Source organism: Panthera uncia, chromosome F1, assembly GCF_023721935.1.
Source record: "Panthera uncia isolate 11264 chromosome F1, Puncia_PCG_1.0, whole genome shotgun sequence".
Taxonomy (NCBI): Eukaryota; Metazoa; Chordata; class Mammalia; order Carnivora; family Felidae; genus Panthera; species Panthera uncia.
Window position 1 is genome coordinate 64,572,208 of NC_064813.1, and position 26,712 is coordinate 64,598,919.

The window sequence follows — 26,712 nt, forward strand, 5'->3', positions numbered from 1 at the left end:
GGCAGGCTTGTACCAGAACCGCCCATATGGCCTGTGACTTCTGCGCAGCAATGATTTCTCCAGGGACGGGGCCTGGAGCTCCCTCACAGTGATGCAAGAAAACGGGAACCTGCCCTCCCCCACCCCCCACTCTCTGGACCCTCCCAGGGGGCCACACACATCTCCACCCTTGCCACGAGCCCGAGGCGGGAGAGCAGGCCAACGAGGCTGGCCTCCGGGAGAGGACAGAGACTATGGGGGATGGCGGGAGGTAGGGGAAGGCAGGGACAAGGAAGTGGGGTATTTAAATGCTAGTTTTATAGCCTCTTCACAAAAATAAATGTCTTTCCAGTTGTGCCCCTTGGTCTGTGCGCATCAGTGTCCCACGGCCATCTCCCTGCTGGTCATGCTGAGTCAGGAGCTACACGGTCGCCTTTCAGGGGCCTCCCTCACGAGGGCCTGTAGGGGCGCAGGGCGGTGACCCTCTCAGGACAGACCTGAGCTAACGTGGCAGAGAAGCCAGGGTTTCCGGGACTGGGGTGGCCGAGGAGTGCAGTGTCCACGGACAGAAGCGTCCACACAGCAAGGAGCAAGGCAGTGACTGAGCCAGTTCAGTCCCGCTGGGGGCTGGGCTTTGATGTGGTTTTCTTACCACCCAGCCGACCACTGGATTTCTCGCTAAGGAGCCCAGGACCTGTGGCTCCTGACGGAGCGTGGGGGCAAGAGGGGCTCCAGGACAGGGGTCAAGCCCTCTTCCATCCCAGGGCTGGTGTTCCGGGGAACACCACTCTGTCCCCTGTGGCTCTCCTTCCTGACCTCCCGAGGACTCTGGGGCTGGGCTTAGAGGGATCCGGGATTTGGGGTGCAGGCTGGGCCCCCCCCATGAGGAAAGAGACCGCGGCTCAGCCAGAATCACAAGAACCTCTTCGAGCTCCAGAGTTTACGTTAAAGCTGCTCTACCTGCTTCTGTTGGCTGACCTCCTACCCGCCGCTTCACAGACGGGCTGGCCAAGCTCACGCCTCGCCCTGCGGCTCAAGATACCTGGGCCCAGAGGCTTCACCCCGCTCAGTGAGAACGAGGCAGCATCCCTGGCTCCCGAGGACGGGGTCGGGGGTGGCTGCTCTCACTCTCCCCGAGTCAAAGCTGCCTGGAACCAGGGCACCAAGGAAAGAAAGTCCCCATGCCCTGCCCTAGACCGGCAGGTGGCTTTGCCAAACCGGCAGCATTCCGAGTGGGTCCCCAACCATGAGTGGCCGTTCCCAACGGTCAGAGGATACCCCCCACACCAATGTCACCGAGGCTTAGGGTACGCTTTGCTGCCATTTGAGATCCAGGGGACCCTGATGGAAACTCATTCACGACACTTCCAACAAGAGGCCCACAGTACAAGCTTTTTTTCAAGAGAGAATCTTCTACTCCCCATCCCTCCCCGGCTCACTTTTTCCAGCTCCTTACAAGGGGTGGCTGGGCCCTTCACCTCACCAAACGAATACAGCAAGAAGAGAATAATTCTAGGGTTGTGCAATCCGCCACCCTACTTTTAAGGCCAGAAAATCGGGGGCAATAGATGTAAAGAGGTTAGGCCAAGGTCACTCAGTCAATGGCAGCTTCAGAACAGGGTCCCAGGTGTCCTGACCCCTAGTGCCGTGCTCTCCCACCAAAACGAGAATGTGAAAGGGGATCAGGATCGCCAAGGTGACCACGTCAAGTACTCAGGCACCCTGCTGGAGGGCCCCCCCGCCTCAGACAGCAAAGCTCTATGTTCGAGGAAGGGCACCTTCAGCTCCCCAGAAAAGCAATCCCCTTAAGCCCAACAGGCAGGTCCAAATTCAGATTGTGATCAGACCAGCGTGCAAGTTGCAGAGGCAGAGAGGGCCTGGGTTGCTGGTGTCTGTCTGTGCCTTGCACTGTGCAAACTCAACACCCAGGAGGCCCTGGTTCATGTGTTAAAGAACAGAGAACGGTGAGTGGCTCTGTTAACAAGCTTCTGAAAACTAACGGTCCCTGTAGCGTCAGCTGAGCTAGCTAGTGACCTTGGGCCCCTCCTCTCCATCATTTCAACAGAATGGGCCCAGCACTAAAACCAAAAAGGAGGAAACAGAATGTGGCCAAACCCCAAACACAACGGAGCATTTCTTGGAATATCCCTAAAGTTTAAAAAGCCATTGCCATCTTTAGACTTTGTTTGCATCATGAATGGCTTGTGTTTCTGCAAAGAGAATCAAAATACACGCGAAATCATCTGCACAGGAACCTGTATCCTTAACAGATCTTCTCGCGTGGCTCACGTAGGACTCTGTGGGGAGGTGTCAGACCCCACGGGGAGGGGACAGAATACAGCTGGAGCCTGGACAAGGCCCCCAGCCGGCCAAGAGCCACCCAGGATTTGCCCCTGCTGCAGCCGAGGGGGACACGGAAGCAGCCTGCTACGCAGGAACTGAGCCACTTTCTTCCTGGGCATTAGCTGGTCCTCACCAGCAGGGACGGTGAGGAATGTCACCCCACAGACCCATCCGCAAAGGTGGCGATGGCCCGTGGCTGATGAGCATGTAACTCATTAAAACAAACATGACTAATGAGCGGTGACCGCGAGAAAGGGCAAAGCGCTTTCTGGGGATCGCCCCAGAGGCCCTGCCCGTCGGGAGAAGGGGAGGCCGGGGGCGGGGGCACAGTTCTCTTTGGTCAGAAGGTGGTGGCTGTGAATGGCCATGTGGAATGTGTGTGTGGGAACAGCATGGGCATGACAGCCTGCAGTGCCCTCCCTGTGCTACCTTACTGGGTCAGCCCTTCCTTCCTCTCCAGGTCCCTCACCCGCCGCCCCCCTCCCCACGTTCTGCAACACCTGACGGTGTCTCTGGGGCTCGCAGTACCTGTCCCCTGTGGCCACCCACACAGGGTTGGTCAACCAAAGCTGGACACTCAAGGCACTGAAAGTGGAAGAAGGAATCTGATTGGTCCAAGGGAAAAAAAAAAAAAAAAAGACACTTAACAAGCCAAAACCTGTCGACAGTTCGGTGCCCCCAGAAAGTGGCCTCTCTGACCAGCTAGCTGGTGGGCAGGACAGCGAGTCTGAGAGCCAGGCCCCCTCCCTAAACCTGTCAGAGCCCGCTGGCGACAGGTCTTACCACCTGAATGTTTAAAAATGGATTCAAAGTGCTTGGAAATCGAGAGTGATGGACGGTGTTAGGAATCTGGTGAGCGGGTGCCCCCTTTCCTTCCCATTGGGACTTGGGGTGGGGGAATCCCTACAGCTTTTATTTTTTCCTCCCCACATGAGGTTTTTATTGTTTCTGTCGTCGTCGTTGTTGTCGTCTTTGAAAAACAGCCTATAGCATCCCACCCTCATGGCACCAGGCTCAAGAGTTCAAGCCAGGACGCAGGGCCCGCTGGGGAGGGAAGGGGCCCCTCTGGAGGGGACTCTGGAAACTGCTCTGTAGCACATAGCCTTCTTGCTGGTCAAACAGGACACGGGTCCCCACCTTTCTTGTCTCCACCACGACCCTGACCTCTCTGGCTGGCCCTGCACGGAGGGGCAAGGAGGAGGGCGCTACTGGAGAAAACGTGGGTCCTGCGAAGGCTGACACACAGGTGTCCACGGGGAGCAGCCGGAAGGCTGGCACTTGCGTTCGGCTCAGCCGAATGAGGGCTGGGTCTGAACTCGGCGCCAGGGCTGTGGTGTGCACAGCCGCAAGAAACCCACCAAAGCCTTCCGCAGTCCCCCGGAAGGAGGGACGCTGCCAGGGTACGAGTGCAGAGAGCAGAGGGGCCGGCCAGGCTGTCCCGTTCCCACCCGTCTGGGCCAGAGCCACCCCACCCCACGCCGCGTGTCCCCTCGGCCCAGGCCTGCTCATCCTCACACGGCCCTGTCCACTCAGGGGGGGGCCGAGAGAGGGGGGGTGGGGTGGGGACAGAATGGGAATGCTAAAAAGTGCCCCCCTCGGCTCTCCACAACCTTCGCTTCCCTGGCCCACCCCGTGCCGGGGTCAGGCGAGAGCGCGTCAGAAGACACACGTCCTCCCGAAGAAGAGGGAAGGGCAGGCCCAGGAGGCTGGGGCATGCACAGAGCACCATCCTCGGGAGGGGGTGTTTCCGGGAGACCTGCTCCCCACCTGCCCCGGGCGGCGGCAGGCCGGTCCGGGCCCCGCAGCCCCCGCGGCGCCGCGCAACGCCCCTGAATATCAGGGAACGGCCGGGAGAGCCTCGTCCTCTGCCCCGCAGAGGCGCCCCCGCTCGGTGGCGCTCCGGGCCTACACGTGAGTCTGCATGCGCTGCTGGAACCGCTGGCCGTAGTCCGCGTGCTGGGACGTGTAGGAGAAGCGCGTGGCCGTGGCGTACTTGCCGATGGGGTCGTAAGGCTCGTACGCGGTCCGCTCCAGGCCCGACGGCGGCGCCTGCGGGTAGCCCAGTCGGTAGGTGGGGTAGCCGGCCGCCGCGGGGAAGGGGTGGGGGTTGAACTTGTCGTAGTTCTCGAAGGACAGCGGGCCGGCCGAGTCGGCGCCGGCGGGGGCGGCGGGCCCGGGGGCCGCGGGCTCGGGGCCGAAGTCGGACGCGGGGGCGCGGCCGTAGGAGCTGAGCTGCGCGTAGCCGCTCGAGTGCGAGAGGCGCGAGGCCGGGCGCCCGTCGAAGCGCGCGGGCCCGGGGGCGCGGTAGTCGGCGTAGAGCACGGCCCGCGACGCCGGCCGGTCCTCGTGGGCGCGCACGTTGTAGTAGCCGTTGGTGGGGTCCTGGGGGCGAGGGGCGGGGTGGAGGCGCGGCCCTGGCGCACCTGCTGGGTCCCGCGGGGAGCCCGCGCCCCTCCTCCCACGCCTGCCCGTGCCTGCCCCGCGCGCGCACCTTCATCTCGTACTCCTCCCGCGTGTCCATGGTGTCGCAGCGCAGGTCCTGCTTCAGGTCCACGTCGTCCTTGAAGGACTGCGGAGCGGCAGGGGTGGGCGTCAGCGCCGGGCCGGCGTCGCCCCCCTGCGGGGCCCGCCCCAGGCCCAGGCCCCCCCCCCTCCCCCGGTGGCTGGCAGGGTCTGGGGTCGGAAGGCCAGGAGAGGGCGCGGGGCCCTGGTCCTTGTCGCTGACGCACAGTGACCTTGGGAGTGTGGCGGCCCCTCTCAGGACTGTCTCTTCATCTGAGCAGGGGGGCGAGTTGGACCGGAAAACTTCTAGGGGGTTCCAGCCCTGTGCGGGAAGGGTGCGGCGAAGCGCGCACCCACGGAGGGCCGCCCCCGCCTGTGCTGCGGCTGGAGGGAGACCCGCTGGGCAGAGCACGTGCGCGCGCAGGTTCGTGGGTACACGCATGAGCCTTTGTGCGCCTGTGTGTGCAGTTGTGAGCGTGTGTGCGCCTGTGTACTCGCGTGAGTGTGTGTGTGTGTGTGTGTGTGTGTGTGTGTGTGGCAGGACCAAGGCAGGCTGACAAAGGGGGGACAGAGGGGAGGTGGTTAGTAGAGCTGGGGGCGGGGATGGAGGTCCCGAGAACGTGAACAGGGGAGTGGGCCAGGAGGAGCGGGACCCTCACCGAATAGATGGCCTTCATGACCCGAGTCGCAGTGGACACGCTGGCGGTATCGTCCTCCCGGTCGGAATGCATCGTGAGTGGCTCGCGGTTCACCGTCTCCACCTTGATGTCCAGCTTCCTCAGGGTCACGTCCTTGCGACCTGGGGACAGGGAGGGGCGGCCCTGGACACGTTCTGCCAGCCCCCGCAGGCCAACCCGCTGGCCGCGCCTCGGGTCTGCCTGCACTGGAGGCGGGGAGGCGGGGAGCTCTGGGCGGTGGGAGGCCCCTACTCACTGCCTTTGCGGCGGCGATAGAGGAAGAACGCCAAGGCGATGAAGGAGAAGGTCAGCAGGATGCCCGCTCCGATGGTGGCCCCGGCGATGATGCCCACGGGCAGCACCTCTTCAGAGGGAAAGACAGGCGAGGGTGAGGCTGGCAGCCTGACCTGAGGCCAGGCACCACAAACTCCACCCGCATCCAGGGACAGGGACGGCACACTGTCTGCTTCAAGCCCAGGAGTTTGAGAGGAAGGTCTGCGTTGTGTCCGGGTTCAGGCCCGAGCTCCGGCTTGGTGAGTTGGGGGACAGCCATGTGTCAACCCCGCAGTGTGGCACAACGTGACCCTGGCCCTGGCGGTCGGTCCGTCCCTGCCCTGCAGCCCGTGCGCCTGTGAGGTCTGGCCTCTGCTTCCTGGGCCGGGCTGCTCTTGAGGCCAGCTGTCTCCCGATCTGTCACCACCTTCCCCCCCATACCATTGTCAGAGTGGCATGGGCACCTACCCTCCCAGGGCTCCCACGGTTCTCCTTGGCTCCCCCGCTCCCCAGAGCTGAGGATCCGGGGAGCCCCCCTCAGGCTTTCTCTCCCTGCCTGGGGGTCCTGGATGGATCAGATCTGCAGGGAGCTCTTCCCCTCCTCGATGGGTGGGTCCGGCCTTCCTCCCGCTGCTCCGTTCTTCCCCACTGACCCCTGGCCGGGACCCTCAGCTGAGACACACCTGATGGGAGGCCCAGCTTTTCCTCCTCAGATTTCAGAGCTTCCGGAAAAGTCAAAGGCAGTGCCTCCTTTGACATGCAAAGTGTCTTAAGGGCGGAAGGATTCTCAAAGAGGTGGGGAACCACACCCTACTACTGGGCACCTCCTACGTGCCCAGTGTTTTATACACACGTGTCATTTAATCCTAAGGACGACCCAGTGAGGCCGGTGGTATTATGCCCTTTCACAAAGCATTTGATTGCCCTCCCGAAAAATCATTCTACTCTGAGCACTGCTCCATGGAACCAAAAGCTCCGGGAGGGCAGGGCCTGTGTCTTGTCACAGGCATCCCTGTAGCCCTTAGCACAGGGCTGGGCGCAGCGTGGATGCTCAATGAATGTTTACAAAAGGGAGTGGCTGTCCCCCGCCGAGCGGAGGGCGGGCCGGGAGAGCTGTCTCCCCACGAGACCCACTGGGGGAGAGGAGACGGAGCCCCCCCCCCCCCCCCCGCGGCCCCGGCTGCCCTGCGCCCCGGCCACGGTCACCTCGCTCCTCCAGCTGGATGATGGCCGTGCCCGGCCCGAAGCTGTTCCAGGCCGTGCAGTTGTAGTGTGTCTGAAAGTCGGCCTCCATGACGTTGTTGATGGTGAGTGTGGACAGCACCCCGCTGCCCGAGTTGGTCCTCTCCACCGTGTATCGCTCCAGCGTCCCCACCTCCAGGAAGTTCTCCTTCCACGCCCAGGCCTGGGGTGGGGAGGGCAGGCGGTGAGAAGGAAGGGGCAGGCGGCAGAAACACCCGACCCGGGCTCCAGGCACCCTCGCCCCACGAGCCCTGTGCGTCCCTAGGCCCAGCCCAGCTCTCGCCCTGCAACAAACACGAGTTCACCCTGTTGCCTGGAACCTCGGCCTGGAACCTCCAGCCTAGGAGGAAAGTGGCTCTGGACATGATGGAGATGTATGCCGGGAACATTCGGACGTGCCCAGGGACGTTCTTTAAAGTGCAGATTCTTGGGGCTTAACTCCTAACTATGCATCTCCAAGGGAGAGATCCAGGAGTCTCTATCTTTATAACCATCCCAAGGACGCAGGTGCGGCTGGACCGATGAACTGCTCTTTTGCCCAGACCCTTATAATGGGGAGGATCCCTTGCCCAGGAGGGGGTATCCCCAGGCTCCTCCCTCCCTGACCTCCCAGCTCAGGGCACCCCCCCCCCCGGGTCCCCTCCCTGAATGCAGCCTGAGGGAAGGGGAACCACTGAGCACTGGCTCCTTTCCAGGGATCAATCCTCCCAGCTCTGCGAGGAAAGCCCCCGGGAGCAGAGCCGCCGGCTGCCCAGGCGGCCGTGGTAATGAAGTGTCCCTGGGCAGCCCTGGAGTTAGCCAAATGGTCATTAAATGTGATGAGGGGTTTGACGGTTAATGGGCATGGAAGGAATTAATGGCTCATGGTGTGGGGAAGAGAAAGGAGGGTGGAGGGGAGCTGGGAGGAGGAGGCAGAAGCAGGGGGCGGAGGGGCAGGGCCCAGGCAGGGCAGGGAGGGGAAGAGGGAGCAGGGAAAAGATGGGAGACGCCCAGGAAAGGGAAGGGGACGACGGACAGAGAGCAGCCGGGGCGCCCCGACCTTTCACACCTGTTGCTACAGTCACCTCACAGCCACCCTATCAGGCGAGGACACCGCCCCCGTTTTGAGGATGAGGAACCCGAGGTTGGAAACGCTAAGCATGTGGCTCGGGGTCACGCAACAAGTGAGAGAGGAGGTGGCATCCGAGGGGAGGACGGGGGGCAGAGGGACAGAGCTGCGTGGGGAGCTGGCAGCGAAGCAGGTGGCTGGCTGTCCGCGGACCCGGCACTCACAATGCGGTCGGGGGGTGGCGTACTCCCGATGAAACACTCCACTTTGCCACCGTCACCCCTGACGGCATACTGCACCGCCTCGCTGGAGATAATGGGGGGCCCTGCGAGCAGGGAGACGCGGTCAGGGCCGGCCGAACACGGCGGCACCTGCCCGCCCAGGCCCAGCCCCAGCCCCAGCCCCGAGGGCCGCTCACCGTTCACGTAGAGGGGCACCTCCCTCTCGGCCACTCCGATCCGAGGCACGATGGCCCGGCAGGTGTAGGTGCCGGCATCGGCCTGGGTCACTGACTTCAACAGCAGCTGGTTGCTGTTACTCAGGACCTGGGCAGAGAGAGCAGCCTCGGGTGGGGAGCCGTGGGGCCTGGGCCCCTGGGTCCGGGTGGGGCCCCGCATTGGAGGCATTGGAAAGAAAGCGGGAAGGGCCACAAGTGAATTCCCAGAAGGGAAAAGCGTGCGTCCCCTGATTCTCAACAGGGCCTCGCAGGCTGTGGTGGTTTTACAGAGGACGCAGCCTCTCGGGTGGTCTGTTCTAGGGCTTTTCCCGCCAAACAAGGTAGGAGGTTTCACCCTGGAACCCCTGTTCTGCGATCCTGGCCCGAACTATCTAACGCAGGTGTCCGTACAGCTGCAGGACTCAACCTCCCCACCCTCCTGTGTAGGTCCGGCCACCAGATCTCTCCCCCCAGCACAGGTCCGTGTGTCCCTCCCACGGCCACTGAACCGGCCAGCTGTTCTGCAGGGAGAAGTGGGTCTTGATCTCAAGCACTGGCCTCCTCCTCCTCCCCCAAATCCCAGCACCCTAGAAGCACTCTGGCTTCGACTCGAAAAGCACTGTTGCCCTTCCCTTGCCCCAACCCTGCTCTCCCGCCAGAGCCAGAGTCCTTCCCCCGCAGCCAACCCCAGCACTCAAGACAGGCAGCAGGCGTCTTACCATGTTTGAATCCTTTTTGGTCCAGGTGAGGGTGAGGGGCGGATTCCCCACCCAGACACAGGTGAGGGTCACATCAGAGCCAATATCTGTGGTCGTGGGCTTGGGGTCAACCACGATCCGGGGGGCAACTGCGTACAAGGGAACACTAGTGAGGGTCTCAGTCTCATCGGGGGTCAGCTCTAACCGATCCTGTCTCCCTTCTGCTGCCCTCCCACCTCCCCATGCCTGTCCCCGCTCCCCACCCCCACCCGGACCCTTTAAAGGCCCTCGATCCAGCCCCGCCCTTGCGGCTGCTCACAGTGGACGTTTACTAAGGTGCTGACGTTGGTGCTTCCCACTTTATTGTGAACCTCACAGGACACAGGCTCCGTGAAGAAGGAGTAGTCGACGTTCGTCTGATAGCGACTCTCGTGCGCATCTTCAATCAAGAAGCCCCCCTTGGCCCACCTGGGGAGATGGCAGACGGCGGGGATCAGGGCCCGGTCCGCCACGTCCAGCGGCACTACCCCAACCCCCGGCACCCCCCCACCCCACTCCAGGCCCAGGGTGCCCCCAGCCCCCACGCCTCGCACCTGTAGCCCAGGATCTCGGGGTTGGCTGTGGCCTGGCACGTGAAGATGACGCGCTCACCCTCCTGTACCGTCTGTGGCTCAATGGACAGGGTCACCGTGGGAGGGTCTGCAAAGCAGGGGATGGGGAGGGGCTTTTCTGTCCCTCAAGCTTCTTTCTCCCTCTACCACACACACCCAGCCTTCCCCACTGTGCGGAGACCTGGGGGTCGGAGGTCACGTCGCATCAGCTCCGATAAATAAGCCACCTCCCTCACCTTTACCCCGTGGAGCCTCCAGGGGGCCGGCCAGGGTGCGGGACCCAGACTGCCGCTGAAGGGACAATTAGGGGATGTAATGGTGCATTGTGGCCACGAGGCGTCAGGGTGGCCCTGCGTGGCTCCCTGAAAGGGGTGGGGGAGGGGCGCCTCCAATCTCTGCCCAGCTCCCTCCCTCCTGTGGGCGGAGGGACCCCACGCTGAGCATCCCCTGAGTAGCAGCCTGCATTTGGGGATAATCTGACACTATCATTTAAGCGCCCCCCCCCCAGCCCCAAGAGGCAGGAATGGGTCCAAAGTCCCTTCTCTGAAGCCCATGGGTTGGGATGTGTTTCAGAATTTGGCATCCCCCACAGTCTGGAAAGGGACTGGCATGCACAGACCACGGACTATGTAGGATCCCGCAGGGTCTGGGCAACACCCCACAGTGACGTAGGGGATAGATAAGTAAACTATGAAGAGCCTCAGTTCACGTCTTGCCAGGAAATCACTTCTAATTTGGAATTTCAGAGAAGCGATTGGAGGTCCGTATTCGATTTTCTTCCAAGTATACAGAATTGGAAACTGAGGCTCGGAGAGATTAAAGCACAGCCCAAGTCACACGCTGGATGAGACCCAGGAGCGGCCTGGCTCGCAGCCGATGCCCCTCCTGACCCTCGGTGCCCACGGCCTCTGGGTGCTCCCGCCGGGGGATCCAGGGGGTGGTGACAGCAAGCATCTGCCCTGGGATCCCCAGAGGATTCCCGACGGGCACCCAAGGCCCCCTCCCCCCACCCCTCCCCCCAGCTCCGCTGTGGGACCCCCGCTCACGGTGCACATCCAGCTCGATGGAAGTCTCCTTGCCGCTCGGGACGGCCTCGTTCACGCTGCGGCAGGTGAACACACGCCCGATGTCCAGGTCTGTGGGGTTAATGAGCAGCTGGCTGATGGTGGTCTCCCTCTTCCCATCCTTCAGCAGCTCCTGGGGCGGGACAGGTGGGAGGCCAGGTCAAGCCAAAGCCCCCCCCCCCCCTCGAACACTGTGGTCACGGTGGCCCGGCCCAGAGACGGGCTGGCGCTGGAGGGGCACATCAACTTTTACCAGAAGCAGCCTTCAACCCCCCGGCCCCAACCTCTCCCCCAGGTTGGCTTTGGTTTGGTTCTCAATCGACAGACTCCATTTTTTGGAGACGTTTTAAGTTTACAGAACCCAAGGGAAAATACGGTGAGTCCCCAAAGGCCCTGCCCCCAGACCCCACAGCTTCCCCTGATGAACGTGATACACGAGGACACTGCAGGCGTAAGCGGATGAACCCGCGGCCCTGCATCCCTCCTGACGGAAGGCCACGGTTGCCACTGGAGCCCACTGTGTGCGTCCTCCTGCGCCCCGTGGTTCTCAGCCCCATTCCTGGGATTTGTGGAGCGCAGGGCAAGTTCCTCCTCTCTGCAAAGTCTCCGTGGCCATCCCGGCCCTCAGGACCCTCCCAGTCGGTCTGTCCGGCTCTGCTCCGGGCTCACGGATCCTGGCCTCGTAGGTACTATGCTCCGGGGCTCTCCGGCTAGACCGCAGGCCCCTGGAGGGCAGGGAGTCCTCACCGGCTGTCCCACTGGCTCCGTGGTGGCCAACCTGAGGCCCCTGAACGTGGTCACAGGACCCCTAGGGCTGTTTTCCACATTGCAGCTGTCTAAGGGAAACCGGACTGCCTGCCAGCACCGGGCCCTGCACTTTGACAGCCACACCCACGCCTTTCCCGGGCAGGAGCAGCACCAGCGTGGTTCGTTAGCACTGGCCGCTGCTGCTGCTTCCTGGGGACCCGCTGCCTTTAGTAAACGTAAGAGGAGAGCTGGACCCCAAGTGGCCATTAACAAGTCGGCTTATTCGGTCGCCAAACTATCTCCAAATAGGTGCCCTAAAGGAGAAAAATAGCAGGTGTCTTGGTGGTAGAAAGCTAAACACCTGGGAGGCCGAATTCTCCTCGGTCAAGTGGCGAAGCCAAGGCCAGAGAGCGGAGACCTGTCCGAGGTCACACAGCCCGTCGAGGGCAGAGCTAACCCGGTTCTGCCCCCGGGGCCGCCCTGCACCGCACACAGGCGGGCAGGTGTCCCCCAGGACCCAGCAAAGGGCTAAGCTGTGTGTTTGCCCACAGCTGGCTGAAGGGACCCCACACAGGGGGCGTGGACCCTATTCCAGCTCCTCCCAGGAGGTCCCTGGGTGGCTTCTCGGTCGCAGCTTCTTCGCTACGCGACGCACAGGTGAGCGCTGCCACGTCAACGCCTCACCTGTGCCACCTGGGCGCACGCACCCACTAGAGGCTGAAGGTGGAGGTGCCCAGGGGACAGCACAGCTGAGCCGTGCTGCCTGCTGGCCGTGTGACCTCGGGCAAGGCAGCGACCTCTCTGACCACCGTGGTGAGTAGGAAAGGACACCTGCCTCACGAAGCTGCAGGGACTTAAGAGGGACTGTCCACTAGGAGCTCGGCGTGCACTGTGCCTGCATGCAGTAGGTGCTTAATCCGTGCAGCTGGTGTTACCGGCACTCAGGCTCCACTAGTCACTGACTGCACCCCGAACCTGGCAGCTCCCGCCCGCTCTGTGGCTCTCAACCTCCCCAACCACGTGGTGAGAGGGCTGGACCAGAATGGCCTCCAAGGTCTCCTCTCACGTCTGTGGCCCCCGAGCCTGGGTCGGGCCCACGTGGGAATGGAAGGCGCCCTGAAGCAGGGCCGAGGGGCCCGGGAGGGGGCAGGCAGCGTCTCACCGTGCTGGCCACCGCGCCCTCCTGCTGAGTCCCGTCCCGGAACCAGATGATGGTGGCGGCGGGCTTGGCGTTGAAGGCTCGGCACGTGAGGTTGTGTGGCGTGCCCGCTTGCAGCAGGATCACGGGGCCGCCGTCGATCCTGGTGTCCTCTGGGGGGACTGCGGGGCGAGCACAGCGGCCGGTCAAGGCGCGGCCAGCCCCCACCCCTGGAGGCGTGCCTCCCTCTGCATGACCACCCCGTGGCAGGGCGCTGCTGTTCCTGGGGGGCTGCACCCCAGGCCACCGGCCACCCATTCTTTCCAGCCCTTGTGGTGGATGGGGGGGGTGGCCTCAACCAGGGAAGATCTGGGCACACCCGGGGAAGCCTGGCACGGGAGGGGCTCCTCAATCTGTGCCGTCCCGAGTGCCCTGTGCCCTGGAATGGCCTGACAAGCCGGCTCTATCACAGCAGCCTCCCGAGTGGGCCCCCTGCCTCCAGTGCCCCGGCCGTCGACATCCATCAACGCTGGCAGGTTATTTTCTCCGGCACTGCTAAGACCGTGCGACTTCCCTGAGCAGACACCTCCGATGGCCGCCAACTGCCGCGGGCACCGTCACCAGCATCTCAGCCGGTCGGCGTTCCTCCAGCCAGCCCTGCACCCTCCTGCCTCCTCGCCCCTGCTGTCCGTTCCCCCGCCACAACCCGCCAGCCAGACTCTGGGTGGTTCCTGACCCAGAGGCGGGGGCTCTGAGCTCCTGACCTGCCTGCTGTTTGGGTCACTTGGGAGGACGGTCTGGGCCCTCCTCCCAGCCTAAGCTGTCACGCCAGAGAAGCAGGGACCACCCCTTCCAGTCTCCCTGGCATTTCTCCTGTCTCCAGCACCTAGAAGCGGCCAGAGTAGGCCCTCGCTAACAACTTAAGGGATCGAATGGATCGGATTCCCGACGCCAAGAAAGAGGGGGTCTCTCTGTGCCCCGTCCCCACAGGCTCCTAAATGCTCAAGCGATCCAATCACATGTTCCTTGCAGGTAGGACGGCCTCTCTCTCCGAAAGCCCGAGGTCCGGCACAGCTCGGTGGACAGCAGGCCCTCGGGGGTGTTAGCTGAATGGATGAGGAAGGGACCAAAGAGATCGAGGCAGAATTTCGATTATGATCTTCCCGCTGTACCGCGCTCATCGGGCCAGCGGCGCAAAAGGGCTGTGTTTGCCTTGTGCTGGGAACGACCACCAAGACCCAGGGGGGCTCTCGGGAGACAGCCCTTGAGCGCGGGCCCTGGAGGCCCGTGGAGCCCGGCGGCGGGCAGGGCCGTCCTGGAGTGTAGGAAATGCAGGTCCCGAGCCTGGAAACCGCCTGCAGCCCATCCGCGTCGTGCACGCAGAGCGGTGGGGTCTCCAAGCAGGAGGCCCCGGTCTCCAGCCCCAGCACGTCTGTTTACCTGCCGTGGGATCTTGGCTGAGAGTCTCAGTCTCTTCGCCAGGGGCCCTCGTCAAGGTCACCTGGGGTGCCGGGTCTGGCCTGTAATGTGCGGGGCCCGAGTGACACGTGACATGTGTTCACTCGGCTGCTCGGACGATGGCCAGCTCCCGGCCCGCTGGGGCCCTGGCTCCTCCCCTTTGCTAGCTGCAGGACCCGGGGCTGGGGCCAGACAGGTGCACGTTTGCAAGCGGGACGGCAAGGAGTTAAAGGTGGAGGGAAACGGATCAAGAGCCACCACTCGGGGTCTGCTGGTCTGCGTGGACCCCTGCAAGGTCATGCCTGCTGTCTCACCCAGGAAGAAGGTCCTGGACGAGCAGAGGCCCTGCACGCCGACACGGGCCACCGTGTCCGGACGCAGGAGCCCCCCGGAGGGAAGGCTTCTCCTCCCATGGGCCCTCCCTTCCCCAGAACGCTGGCAACTTTCCCCTCGTTCAGGGAAAGAGCATCCCTCTGTCACTAATCTTTCTCTCCGTTTCTGGGGCAAAGGCGAATAGAGCTGTTGGAGTGTCTGCTTGGCCATCAGTTAGAGGGCACGTGTCCGTGTGCAGGCCTGTTTACGAACACACTGTGACAAATCTGCCCGCCGTCAACATGCACGTGTGTGTGTGTGTGTGTGAAATTCTAGAAAATAACACTGACACCCTGTGACGTCGGAATGAGATCGTGGATGTGAAGCCAGCTGTAAACTGTGGTGTGATCGGCGACATTTCCGCCGTTCAAGGAGCGCCAACCGACGTGGCAACAGGCCGCGTGCGGGCTGCGGGCAGCCCTCACCACGGGGCGTCCTGCGTTAACGCTTCTGCGATAAATACCAGTAACCCCAATTTGCAGACAAGGTCCTGGGGCTCAGAGAGGTGCAGAAATGTGCCCAGAGGCAGGAGAGTGAGCTAAGCAGCGGGGCCAGGGCAGGGACCGGGCCCACTGACCCTGGAGCCAAGCCCGTCCCGCGGTAGCTGGGGTACAGCTGTGGCTGCCGATGATGGGGGGCCACAGGCCTCCCAAGTCTATCCCGTGTCTGTGTCTCGGTCCGCAGGCTGGCCTGGCCTGAGGCAGGGGGCGGGGAGGCCACCTCGGAGCAAGGCTGCAGATGGGTGGGGGGGTATCTACCAGGCACTGGACGCAACCCACGCTGGACCCCGCCCTGCCCAGTCTCCAGTCCCCGGTTCCACGAGCAAAGCTGGACGGGAGCAGGTGAGCAGGCAGCGCGCAAGAGATATCCTGCCTCCCTAGCCTGCACGCAGCTGCAGGGGGGGTCGAGAGATGAACAAGGGCAAGGAGATCCGCACTAACCTCTCACCTCTCTTCCTCCTGGGGCCTCGTCCTGCCCCCCCGCCTCGTGCTCCCCAAATCACCCAGATAGCCTGGGAAGGCCCACACACGGACCGTACCCTCCAAACTGGCCACCCAACAGCCCCACTGTGCGCTCCCCCTCAGTCTCCTGAAAGCTTTTTAACAAGGTACTCCTCCATCTAGGGTCCCCGTTGATATCCTCCTCTTCCAGGAAGCCTTCCTTGGGTGACCCAAGACACTGGACGCCATTATAAGCCCTGTTCCTGCGATGCCCAGAAGCTTGGCTGGCCTTTTGTCTTTTATTTCTCTGTCTCTGGGGGTCTGGGTGGGAGAGGGAAGAGAGTATCAGGGCCTCCTCGTTAGGCTGGGAGTCCTCCAGGGCCCCAAACACAGGCCCTTAGGGAGGGAAAAAAGAAGAGACAAGGACTCCCAAGAATTCCACGTCCCTTAGGTGGCCCGGGCTGGCACGGGGCTCACACACACCCCCAGCGAGGGACGGGAGACGCCATGATGGCACCCCACGCCCATCCCTGGAGCCACCCTAAGTCTCCCCAACGTCAGTGCCATGCTTTGCTCATCCGACAGGAAGAGTGAGCCCCCTGCAGCCCTGAGTCCTCGCCCTGCGGGGCCCTGACACCCCGTCACCTCACTGCCCAGGCCCTCCCGGTTCACAGCTCCCCGGGGCAGGAGCGGCAAAGCAGAAGTTGCTAAGGAGAGGCTGGTGGCCCCGTGACGCATTAGCGACGGGCAGACTGATCCCCAGGGGTCGTGACCTCTTCGGGTCACAGTGCCAAAATGGCCCAGGCGTCCCGACTCCTAGCCCAGCCTTTCCCTGACAGAAGGAAGACTTCTCATGCCCTCCCCAAACCCCAAGTAAAACCCTCCTCGTGTCCAAGCTCAGGGTCTCAGCTCCCCCCTCCCTGGGGGTTTGTTCCCCCATTTCAGCGATTTCAGTAGGAAAAGGGGAAGGGGCAGCACGGAGGGCAAAAGGGAAGAGGGAGGGTCTGGGCTGCACCAGGCTGGAGGGAGCCCGTTGTGCAAAGGGCCCCAGCGGGGAGGCCCACAGAGGGACATCTGCTCCGCTCCAGCAGGACCCAGCCCCCCCGACCCCAGGTCTCAGCCCTCGGGGCTCATTCCTTCCAGTCCTGCTCCCTGGGGCTCCTGAGGGGCCTCCAGGGGCTTCTCAGTGCCCAGGGAGGAAAGGAGACGGTGTGGTGCAGCGGGGTAGGGGCTGAGTGAGGAGGAGGAGGGGCCCAAGGGGCAGTTGCCGGGGCCGGAGGCAGCAGGGGGAGGACGGGAGCACTGACACGCCTGGGCCAGGAGGGGATTTGTCTCCACCCCCCTGGCTCTGCCCTGGCAGGGCCTTATGTCCAGCAGGCAGAGCCTAGTCCGGCCGGGCACACCGGGCACCAGGCCTCACGCACCCACAGTCCCGCCAGGGGAGGCCCACGTGCCTGCTTTGCTCTCCTCTGCCGGACTGGGCTTTGGGAGAAGTTTTGAGAAGGATCTGGGGGCCGGGGTGGGGGGGCAGGACAGGCATGAGGCTGGGAAGTGAGGAGTCCAGGGGACACAGGGGAAAGAGCCCGAGGAAGGGGGAGCCGGGGCATTACTGAGCACGGTGAGCTTGGCCCGTCGCGAGCGCAGGGCGGCCTCCGTGGCCTGGCACTCGTAGGAGGCGTCGTCAGACAGCTCGGCGTCCGTGATCTCCAGGTTGTACTGCCCAGCGTCTGCAGAGCCCATGACCCGGTACCGTGGCCAGGCTGCAGGGACACACAGGTCGAGCGAGGTGAGCCCCCCCCCACCCCGTGCCGGCCTGGGAACCAGCCTGGACCGCCCGGGCCCACGAGGGTCCTCCTCCCCATGCCGGGGGCCGCACCTGCCCAGACCGGTCCTCCTCCCCCCCGCCCTGGCCTGGGAACTCGACACAGCGGATAAGACGGATGAGGTCCCACGTGGGACACTGTGATGTCACCCCTGGGGCAGGAGCCACAGGGACACCGGAAGGGGGAGATGAGAAGAAATCTCCAGAGCTGTTGGCGGACAAATGTCTCTCATAATAATAGGGAAAAAAGAGCGGGAAAAAAGCAGAGAGAAAAGGAGAGGGAGAGGGGGAGGGCATGTGGGTGCTGGAAATATAGGGCATCGCAGCACAGATGGGGCTCCCTGGGGCCAGGGGGAGCCAAGGCCGCACCCTCACTCGTGATGCGAGGGGCGGACGAGGCAGGGTCCTCCGGCGCCCTGAAGGAGCCCCTAACCCACACGGTCCCTGTGGCAGGTGGGCCCCTGAGCCTCCGGACCCCCTCCTCTGCAGGCTCCCACCCCCTCCCAGGCACCCTTCTCCCGGGCTCCCCAGCGGCTCCCTCCCATTATCTCCCTCTGTCCAGGGAACATTGATCCTTCTCAGTCCATATCTATTGATCTGTCTCTCCCAGTTTCTCTCCTTTTCTATCACCAGTAGACCCACCAGCCCACCCCTCTCTCTGCATGGACAAACCCCCCTCCCTGTACTAATGTGCAAAACCCACCACCAACAACCTCAGCCCCCGGACGCGACAAAGAGAACAGAAATGCATGGCCCCTCCTGTGCCAGTGTCATGATGCTGCCTTACGGCGACCAGTGACTGACTCTTCACGAAGCATCTTCTCTCATCTGGTTCAAAAGTCACACACGCCACTCATAAGCCCGTGACTACGACGCCTAGTCTTGCACAGCAGCAAACTGAGGCCCAGAGAGGGGAAGCGGCTTTCCTAAGGCCGCCCAGCTCACAGGCGGCAGAGGCAGAAGAACCGAGGTGTCTTTCTGCTCGTCCACTGGCGGGAGGCCTTCCCCAAAGCGCCTTCCCTTGCTCCGTCATATAGGAGGCTGTTGGCTGTGTTTTCCTGAATCGTCACGTATGCTTCAGCACCGGCTGTGTCTTCCGGAATGCGTAGGGAAGTACGTGCCCAGGCTGACACCAAAATGGGTTTTGGCCTCTGAGCAGACGTCGCCCGGGCAGAGGGAAGAGAGGGGACTCGGAGAGGAGCTAGAGAAGGGTGGCTGCCCAGGAGCGTGTGCTGGGGACGGGGCACAAGGACAGGAGAGGCTGGATGCTGTGCGGGAGGGGGCGGGGGCAGCCCACTCACCTTTGAGGCCCTGGCCCATGCCCAGCGCCAGCCCGTCCTTGGTCCATTGCACGATGCCCGAGTAGTTGAGCAGCACGCAGGGGAGCACGGCCCGCTGTCCTGCCACCACGGTCTGGTCGGCCGGCTCCTGGCTGAAGCGGGTCTGGGTCCCTGGCGGAGATAAACGGGCACGGGGTAAGGCCACTCGGCAGGGAAGGGGTTCCAGCAAGCGGCCACCCTGCAGCCCCTGCCCTACTGCAGCCCAGCCCTTCCCTCCAAGATGCACACGCTCGCCCCCCCGATTCCCTCCTCCCCCTGCCCCCTCCCCAGCCCACAGGACTGGGTTTCGGGAGCCGAGGCTCAGCCGCCAGAGGGAGGGGCGCGGTGTTACAGAAGGGCCTGGCACGGGGCCGGGCCAACCCTCTCGTGCTGCAGGCAGGACACTGAGGTCCGAGGGGCGAGGAAAGAGGGGCAAGGAAATTACCCGAGGGTGCCGGCGGGGGCGGGGGGGGGGGTGGGTGGCAGTGGCAGCGGTGGAGGGGAAAGAGCGGCAGGGGGAGTGAGCGGCAGAGTGCAGACTGGACCCTGAGGCTCGGCCCTCCAGCTCCCGGGACTGGCCCGCCACCTGCTGCCTCCCTCCACCCCCCTCGACACGTGCCGCGTCCACGACGGGGTCATACCACCCCCCCTCAATCCCGGGGCGTGGATGTGCCACAGCACCCTTGCACGTGTCATAGGAGGCACGGTGAGGTAGCACACGGGCGCAGCCACGCAGGACCGTCCCCGAGGACGCACGCAGTGGGCGCGTGAGGGCAGGCGCGGCCACAGGCTGCCTGGGTCTCCGGGGGCCCGCGACGAGCCTCGGAGCCCAGTTCTCGGCACGCTCGCCTGCCCCACCCCGTGTGGCTGCCCCCTGCCCCTCCCCCCCCAGCTCCGGGGCACGGGTGCGGACACGCGGACGCGGCGCCCCGTGCTGAGCCGCCCGCCGTGGGGGAGCCGAGCGCGCGTGTGACTGTCCCGCTCTCCCTCCGGCTGCCGAGCCACACATGGCCGCCCGGCCGGGAGCGTTTGATTAGAGAAGCTGCTGCGTAATTGCCTTTAATTGTGGAGCCCAACTGGAGCAGGGAATCGGACTGCGGCTGCTCCCCCCCATCCCCCCACCGGCTCCCTCCCCCGTGAGCCAGCGCTGGTCCCGCCGGCCGGCGGGGCAGGCCTGGGCACCTCGCTCCGGCTGCCCGGGCTGTGCGGAGAGGGGAGATGGCAGAGGCTGAGGTCTGGGGCCTCCGGGCCTCGTCCCCAGTCTGTCAGCTTGGTCCAGAGCTCAGGGGACTCCTCCCTCTCCTTTCCCTCCCCAGCTCCCAGGTCTCCGCAGAGACCACGGTTCCCCGCATCCAACCCTTTCCAAAATTTCTCTCTTCTCCACTCCTCTGTGGAAGCAGACGGAACCTGTCCCTCCTCATTCTGAGACCTCCCTCGAAGCCACCAGAGACAGGCCCCCCCCCCCAGGTTTCATCCCCTCCCTTCTGTTTCCGCCTCCAGCTCCGTTTCTCCCCTTCTTTCCAAACCGGCCCCACATTCTCTTCTTCCAGGAAGTCCTCCTGGATTGATCCCATAGCTCCCTGGACAAACACAGCTTGTCTCATCGCCCAGCCCTGCTGTCACAGCTCTGTCCGTGACGTTCCTGTCCCAAACTGTAAGAGTCTTTGCCCATGTTTTTGTCGTGGGGAAGAAGGCAGCTGGTGGGTGGAGGCATATGACCCACCGATTCTACCAGAAAGGAAACCTCTCCTCCAAAGCCAAGGGCCGTGCCATCTCCCCCCTCTGAGTCCCCCTGGACATCTGACACCCACATTGTTTGCAGTACACAAAGGGGACCGAGAGAGAGAGGGGGCAGGGCTGGGAGTGATGGCCAGCATATGATTTAATACAACGAGGCAGCCTCTGCTCTCGGTTTAGTGTACAAATTCAGCTCCCGGGGTCCGCAGGGGCTGGGAACTTAGAACCGGGGCCCCTCTGCACACTCCATGGGCAGCCCCCGACTCTGCCGACCTGCCATCCATCTCGCATTTCCAGGGATTCCAGCGGCAGGTGCTGAGATCCTGGGGGAGGGGGTTGGTCAGGTGAGCAGCGAGCATTATTAATTCAGGCATTACCCTCATTATTACTCAAATTTATTCATATCTTTGCGCATTCCCTAGTGCTGCTACCCGCTGCGAGCCACCCCCCCCCCCCACGCACGATTCTCCTTCCCACGGCCCTGGCCCCGGAGCCCAAGTCACCCTGCCTCAGAGATGGGACTCGTATTCACAGCTTTCTTGTGTGACCGGACACACCCTGGACTCCCAGCGAGGTCTCCAGGAAACACTAAGAAGCTGACGCTGCGGCAGGATGGAGTGTGAAGCCGTGTGCAGAGATGGGGACCTTGCTGGAGGGAGGGGCCCGTGGCTTGGGCGTGCCCCCCCCACCCCCCAGCCCAGCTGGCCTGCACATTGACAAGTCTGGGCACAGACTGCAGGGTCCCTCTTAGGAGCACAGGGGTCATAGGAGCACAGGCAGGTTTGCACAGTGCCCGCACCACACTTCCTAACTGCGACCTTGGCCGAGTCACTCTCTGAGCCTCCCTTCCTCACTGGTAAACCGAGGCGTGATAACGCCTGCCTCCAGCCTTCTGTGAAGGCTCGTGGGTGAGGCATAAGGCAGGCCCGGTACCTCCCCCTGCATGGGCCCACTCACTGCGGCTACAGCCCTCCCCGCCCCTTGGCAGCTGGATAATTAGAGGCACCCCAGAGACAGGAGCAGGGACATGACCGAGAAGGCGACACCCATCGATTCGGGGATCTAAGAGTGAAACCTGCTTTGCTTTAGGCCTACTTGAAGCAACTCAGCCGGGAGACAGAGGGATGGAAGCAATGACCCTGAAGAGTCAGAGGGGAGGGAAGATGAAGAGGTCTTGGGAATCTCACTCAATGGGAGAGCAGCCTGGGTCCTGAACCTGTGAAAAGCACACGCACGTTTTCCTGCCCCAAAGCAGCCCCTGCAGTCAAGACAGCGTCTGAGACAGAGGCTGGATCCCGCGGGTTGTCCCGACCTGGCTGAACGCTGCCCCCATCAGCTCCTGCGCCCTCTCCAGGCTTCTGTCACCCTGCCTGGTCGGGGGCGGGGGGGGGGGGGGAACCCTGCTCTCCCACTCACCTCCTGTGAAGTCTTCTCTTCCATGGCTCCCCACTCGCCCTCAGAACCCTTCTTGCTCACTTCTTACCTCTGCTATCGTGTGGTTCCCACTGTGCTGCCCACCCCTGCGCCTGAGCCCTGGGGGCTCCTGGAGGCTGGACTGTGTCCCTCAGGGCCCCCTGCCGTGCTGTCCCAGCACAGTGGCCTGGCTGCCAGGCCCACAGCAGGTGTTCCGAAGAAGTAAGCACTCTTCGCCCTGCGCCCCACCCCCTGACCCCATCAAGGAAAGGGAGGCAGAGCATGTCTGTGTCGGTCAGGCTCCTGCGGAGGCAGAGACAGGGCAGGGGACGGGAGGGGCCGGCGTGGGGCCACACGGACTGGGGGGAGGCTGGCAAGGACACCCACACGGAGGCCGAGGGGAGCGAGGGGCAGACTTGGTCCTGGTGAGGAGGAGGCCAGGAGAGGGAAAGACAGGCCCGAGGCGGGGTCTGCAGGGAAAGGCAGCAGGCAGGACCCGGTGACAGAGACCTCAAGAGTCACGGAGCCAGGCCAAGGCAGGGGAGCGTCCCGGAGATGGAGGGGGAGAGGCAGAGGGCCTCTCGTGTTCTGCACACTTCTTCCCCTTAGACGTGTGTGCCGAGAGGCTGGGCAGGTGCCCCGACCCGGGACAGGAGACCCTCCCCCCCCCGCCGGGGTCTGCAGGCAGGTGAACAGCTGGGGAGACACGCGGAGCACAAGGGGTGCGGGGGAAGGGGCTTGTGCTTCTCACCCGAGCTGAGGAGGGCTCAGAGCTGCATGCACCCCTATCCCTCCACCTCCCTGCCCCCCTCTCTCCCAGGCCTTCTTCCTTTCAGGTTCCCTGGGCACCCCCCCCCCCCCCCCCCCCCCCCCCCCCCCTGCCCCCCCCCTCCAAGCCCCTCCCCCATTCTGCCCCCGCATTGTTTGGGCTTCTGGCTACAACACTTCTCACAGCCTGCCTTGGATCACAAGTTACTGGTGTGTGCGTTTCGGTCTCTCCCACTCTCCTGGGAGCCCCTGGAGAAAGAGACGCTTTGATTTACCTTCCTTGTCCCTTCAGTCCCAGCAATGTCCCTTCATAACGATAACTCCCAATTATGAGATGCCAGCTAGGCACCAGGCACCGAGGCAGGTGCCTCACAGACATTTCCCGCCTGATAATCCACTGCACGGCGGTGGCTGCTATCTCCATTTTCGAGGAAAGGGAAATGAGGCTCAGGGCGCTTATGGCCCAGACATTGCTTAGTGGCAGAGACGAGAAGGAACTCGGCCTTCTCAGATGCACGGCCCCTGCCGCTGGCACCGTGCCACGCCACAGGAATACGCAAGAAGCATTTCCTGGATGCACGTGACTCACGGCCCCCGCCCCGGAGACCCTCTGCGCCCATCCACGACTTCCGATCCTCACGTTTCGCCTCAGACTTCCAGCATCATCCCGTGAGCCTCTGGGGAGGGCCGTGCTCCTCGACGCGGGGCTGGCCAGCACCCTGCAGCCACAGGGGCCTTGGTCTGCGCGCTGTCACCAGCCACAGGAGAAGCTTCGCGTGCATACCCCTGCGCGGAGAACGCAGCGGTTCCCAAGGCTGGAAGGACATCAGCGGCACGCAGAGAGGCTTCAGCGATTTGCAAAACGCTAAGTGTTGAGCCCCCAACGTCCACCAGCAGCCGTCATAACAAACAGCCCCTGCCTGTAAGTGCCAGTCCCGGGACCGCGCCCCTCCCCGGGCCGCGCACCTCCCCGGGGCCAGCTCGCTTCCTGTACAAAACCGCCCAATGAGGCGGGCGCCGATATTCTCCCCAGTGAGGATCTGAGGCTCAGAGAAGAGCAACTTCCCGGCAGCCACACAGCTGGTGAGTAGCGGGGCCAGTGAGCAGAGCAAAGGGCCAGGACACCTGGCTCCCGGACTGTCACCGTGCCCACCCGGCCACTGCTGTCTTCCCTACTCTCACCACCGCTGGGACCTCCTGGCACAGACTGGCCATCGTGCAAGGGGGCCCTGGTGCCTCTGCACCTCCCCCCTGATGCCGCCCCCTGGGAGACCCTCTCCTCCCCCACCCCTCCTCAGCCCTCACGTTCCCAGGCGACACTGCCTTCCCCAGAGGTAGTTATGCCAGGAGAGGCCACCTGCCCCGGAGTCCCCTCCCGTTCCCGTTGGGCCTGGTGAGGACAGAGGTCGAGTCCCATTTCTGACTCAGAGCTAGGAAGTGACCTCTAGCGTACAGATTCTCAGACACATACCACGTTCTCCTTGTGGGCACGTGTGTCCCGTGCGGAGCACGTGTGCACACGTGTTTGCTGGTGCACACACACCCGTCTTGCACACGTGTTCACAGTGCACACACAGCCCTCTCGCACACGTGTTCACCGGTGCACACACACCCGTCTTGCACACATGTTCACGGTACACACACAGCCCTCTCACACACATGTTCGCTGGTGCACACACACCCGTCTTGCACACGTGTTCACGGTGCACACACAGCCCTCTCGCACACGTGTTAGCCGGTGCATACACACCCGTCTTGCACACGTGTTCATGGTGTACACACACACCCATCTTGCACACATGTTCACAGTGCACACACACACACCCATCTTGCACACGTTTATGGTGCACACACACACCCATCTTGCACACATGTTCACGGTGCACACAGCGCACTCACACACATGTTCACTGGTGTGCACACACAGCCCTCTTGCACACGTGTTTGCTGGTGCACACACACCTGTCTTGCACACATGTTCATGGTGAACACACACACCCATCTTGCACACATGTTCACAGTGCACACACAGCCCTCTCGCACATGTGTTCGCTGGTGCACAAACGCCCGCCTCACACACGCGTTCAATGGCACGCACACACCCGTCTCACACACATGTTCATGGTACACACACACCGTCTTGCACACATGTTCACGGTGCACACACAGCCCTCTCACACAACTGCATGCAGGCACATGCTTCTGCACCCCACGGGCCCCTGTCCGCGCCCGAGCCTCGGCACACGTGTTCCCAGAGCCCTGCCTGCCGGGCCAGCCAGGAACCAGAGAGGGAGTGGGCCACGCACACGAGAGGCCGAGGAAGCTGGGCTGCAGGAGAGGGGCTGGCGGAGGCCGGGCCCTGTCTCCCCGGATTTATCAAACATGCAGTAATGAGCCCCCTGGGCGGAGCCGTCCCCGAGCTCTGCACTCCAGATTGCTGCTGGTTCAAAGGGAAGCCTTTGATTCGCACCGACAGCTTTCAGATGGAACTAAATCTCTCCACACTGCACTCCTCCTCCAGCCCCGCTGGCCCCGCTGCCTGCTCTCACATCTTCGCTCGCCCACCGTCCCCCCCAGACCCTCTCCCCAACCCCAGCCGTTCCCTTCCTGCTCCATGAAAAATACAACAGCCGGGGGCGGGGGGGGGGCCCTCCCGTTGGCTTCTCTCATCTCACGGAGAAAAGAGGATCATGATTCTCCGGGGCCGGGCCAGCCAAGGGGAAAGGAGAGGAGAAAGGCAGATTTGCACCTTTGATAGAGGAGAGAAGGCAGCCGAAGGGAGGGAGGGAGAGGGGGAGGGCGGGAGGGGTGCCGGATGGGGCGGAGAGAGCGAGGATGCGGGGAGCAGAGACACGCGGATGCAGACAGAAGGGGGCTCGGGACCCTGGGGCCAGGAGCTCCCCGCTGCCGGGGCACGAGGGCCGTGGCTCTGCCGATTTGGAGGACGCAGAGTCCAGCCCACAATCAGAAACGTCCAGATGTGATGTGGCTTTTTCGAGAGGCCCTGACAGGTGATGAACCAGGGGTCAGGAGGCTCCCAGCAGGTAACTTCAAGTGTGGCTGAGAGCAGACCTCCGGGTGAGCCCCCAGACAAGTCTGCAAACATTCAGACTATCAGCGGCCCCACCCTGCTGTCTGCCAGCCTTCGTTTCACGGTCTGACCTGAAAAAGTCACCCTGGGCAGCAGGGGCCTCGGTGCCTTGACTCAACCTCCCCACCAACCTCCCCCACCCTCCCACCCCCATGCCAAGTCACAGGCAGAAGAACCCGTCTCTCCTCCCTCCCCCCAGTCTGCCTGGGCAAGCCAGCCTGATGCCATCTCCAAGGCCGGGGTATGGTAGGGACAGCCGAAGGGGAATCTTTCCAGGGACCAGATGGGATTTTACAAGTGGCCACAATCTGGCCTGGTTTCCTTGCATTTGAGCAGACCACAGAGGCCGGCTGCAGAGGCTGGCCCCAGGGCCCCGGCTGGTACTCCCAGTGATGGGCAGCATGGGCTTATTGGTCTGGGCCAGTGGATTAGTCACGGAGAAGCAGGACAGAAACTTGAAAGAGACAAGGGCACCTAGCCCAGCCCCTGCCAGGGAGGGACAGACGCGCTGTGGGCCGGAAGTCAGGAGATGGGGGCTTGTCTGGTCCCGGCGCTGCCCCCACCCAACGGGGTGACTTTGGGGAGGTCACTTCACTTGTCTGGGTCTCAGCTTCCTTAAACTATAAAGAGAGGGAGCTGAACGCTTGGACCCCAAGGGCCTTCCCGCTGTGATGTTCTAAGATTCTGCAGCGTCGTCTGCTGTCCCGGGGCCTCAGCCAGGCCTTGCTGACGCTCCAAGGACTCAGCTCTGTGCCCGTCCCTCTTGGACTGTGAGGGAGAGGGCTGGTGCACCTGCAGCCGGGCCAGTCTGGCAGCCTCCCCACGGGGTGTAGAGGGCAGTCTGTGGCTTTGTGACACTAGGACCGTGGTGCAGAAGACCCAGATGGGGCCCCAGCACAGGAAGGAAGACCACTCTTTGCTTCCTCTGCAAGGCACGCCCCACCAGTCCTCCCCGCATCCCCTGCGCTAGGCTCAGGATGGGAGAAGGGGGGGCAGAGGGCGGGCAGTCCCGGTCTCGGAGGTGACCTGTCAG

General features: G+C 63.2%; 1 protein-coding gene across 1 annotated transcript in view; it reads right to left on the reverse strand.

Moving 5' to 3' along the window:
* Window positions 1-3,163: 3,163 nt before the first annotated feature.
* KIRREL1 (kirre like nephrin family adhesion molecule 1) overlaps window positions 3,164-26,712 on the reverse strand; it is a 93,976-nt gene continuing 70,427 nt past the window's right edge. Inside the window, exons 2-15 of the mRNA XM_049634736.1 lie at window positions 18,653-18,802; window positions 17,140-17,289; window positions 12,783-12,940; window positions 10,856-11,006; window positions 9,792-9,897; window positions 9,518-9,666; window positions 9,220-9,347; window positions 8,483-8,609; window positions 8,289-8,389; window positions 6,981-7,179; window positions 5,758-5,865; window positions 5,484-5,623; window positions 4,814-4,891; window positions 3,164-4,704 (exon numbers count right to left, since the gene is read on the reverse strand). Coding sequence (XP_049490693.1) covers window positions 4,228-4,704; window positions 4,814-4,891; window positions 5,484-5,623; window positions 5,758-5,865; window positions 6,981-7,179; window positions 8,289-8,389; window positions 8,483-8,609; window positions 9,220-9,347; window positions 9,518-9,666; window positions 9,792-9,897; window positions 10,856-11,006; window positions 12,783-12,940; window positions 17,140-17,289; window positions 18,653-18,802 — 2,222 coding nt within the window. The 3' untranslated portion in view covers window positions 3,164-4,227. The remainder of the gene's footprint in view (window positions 4,705-4,813; window positions 4,892-5,483; window positions 5,624-5,757; window positions 5,866-6,980; window positions 7,180-8,288; window positions 8,390-8,482; window positions 8,610-9,219; window positions 9,348-9,517; window positions 9,667-9,791; window positions 9,898-10,855; window positions 11,007-12,782; window positions 12,941-17,139; window positions 17,290-18,652; window positions 18,803-26,712) is intronic.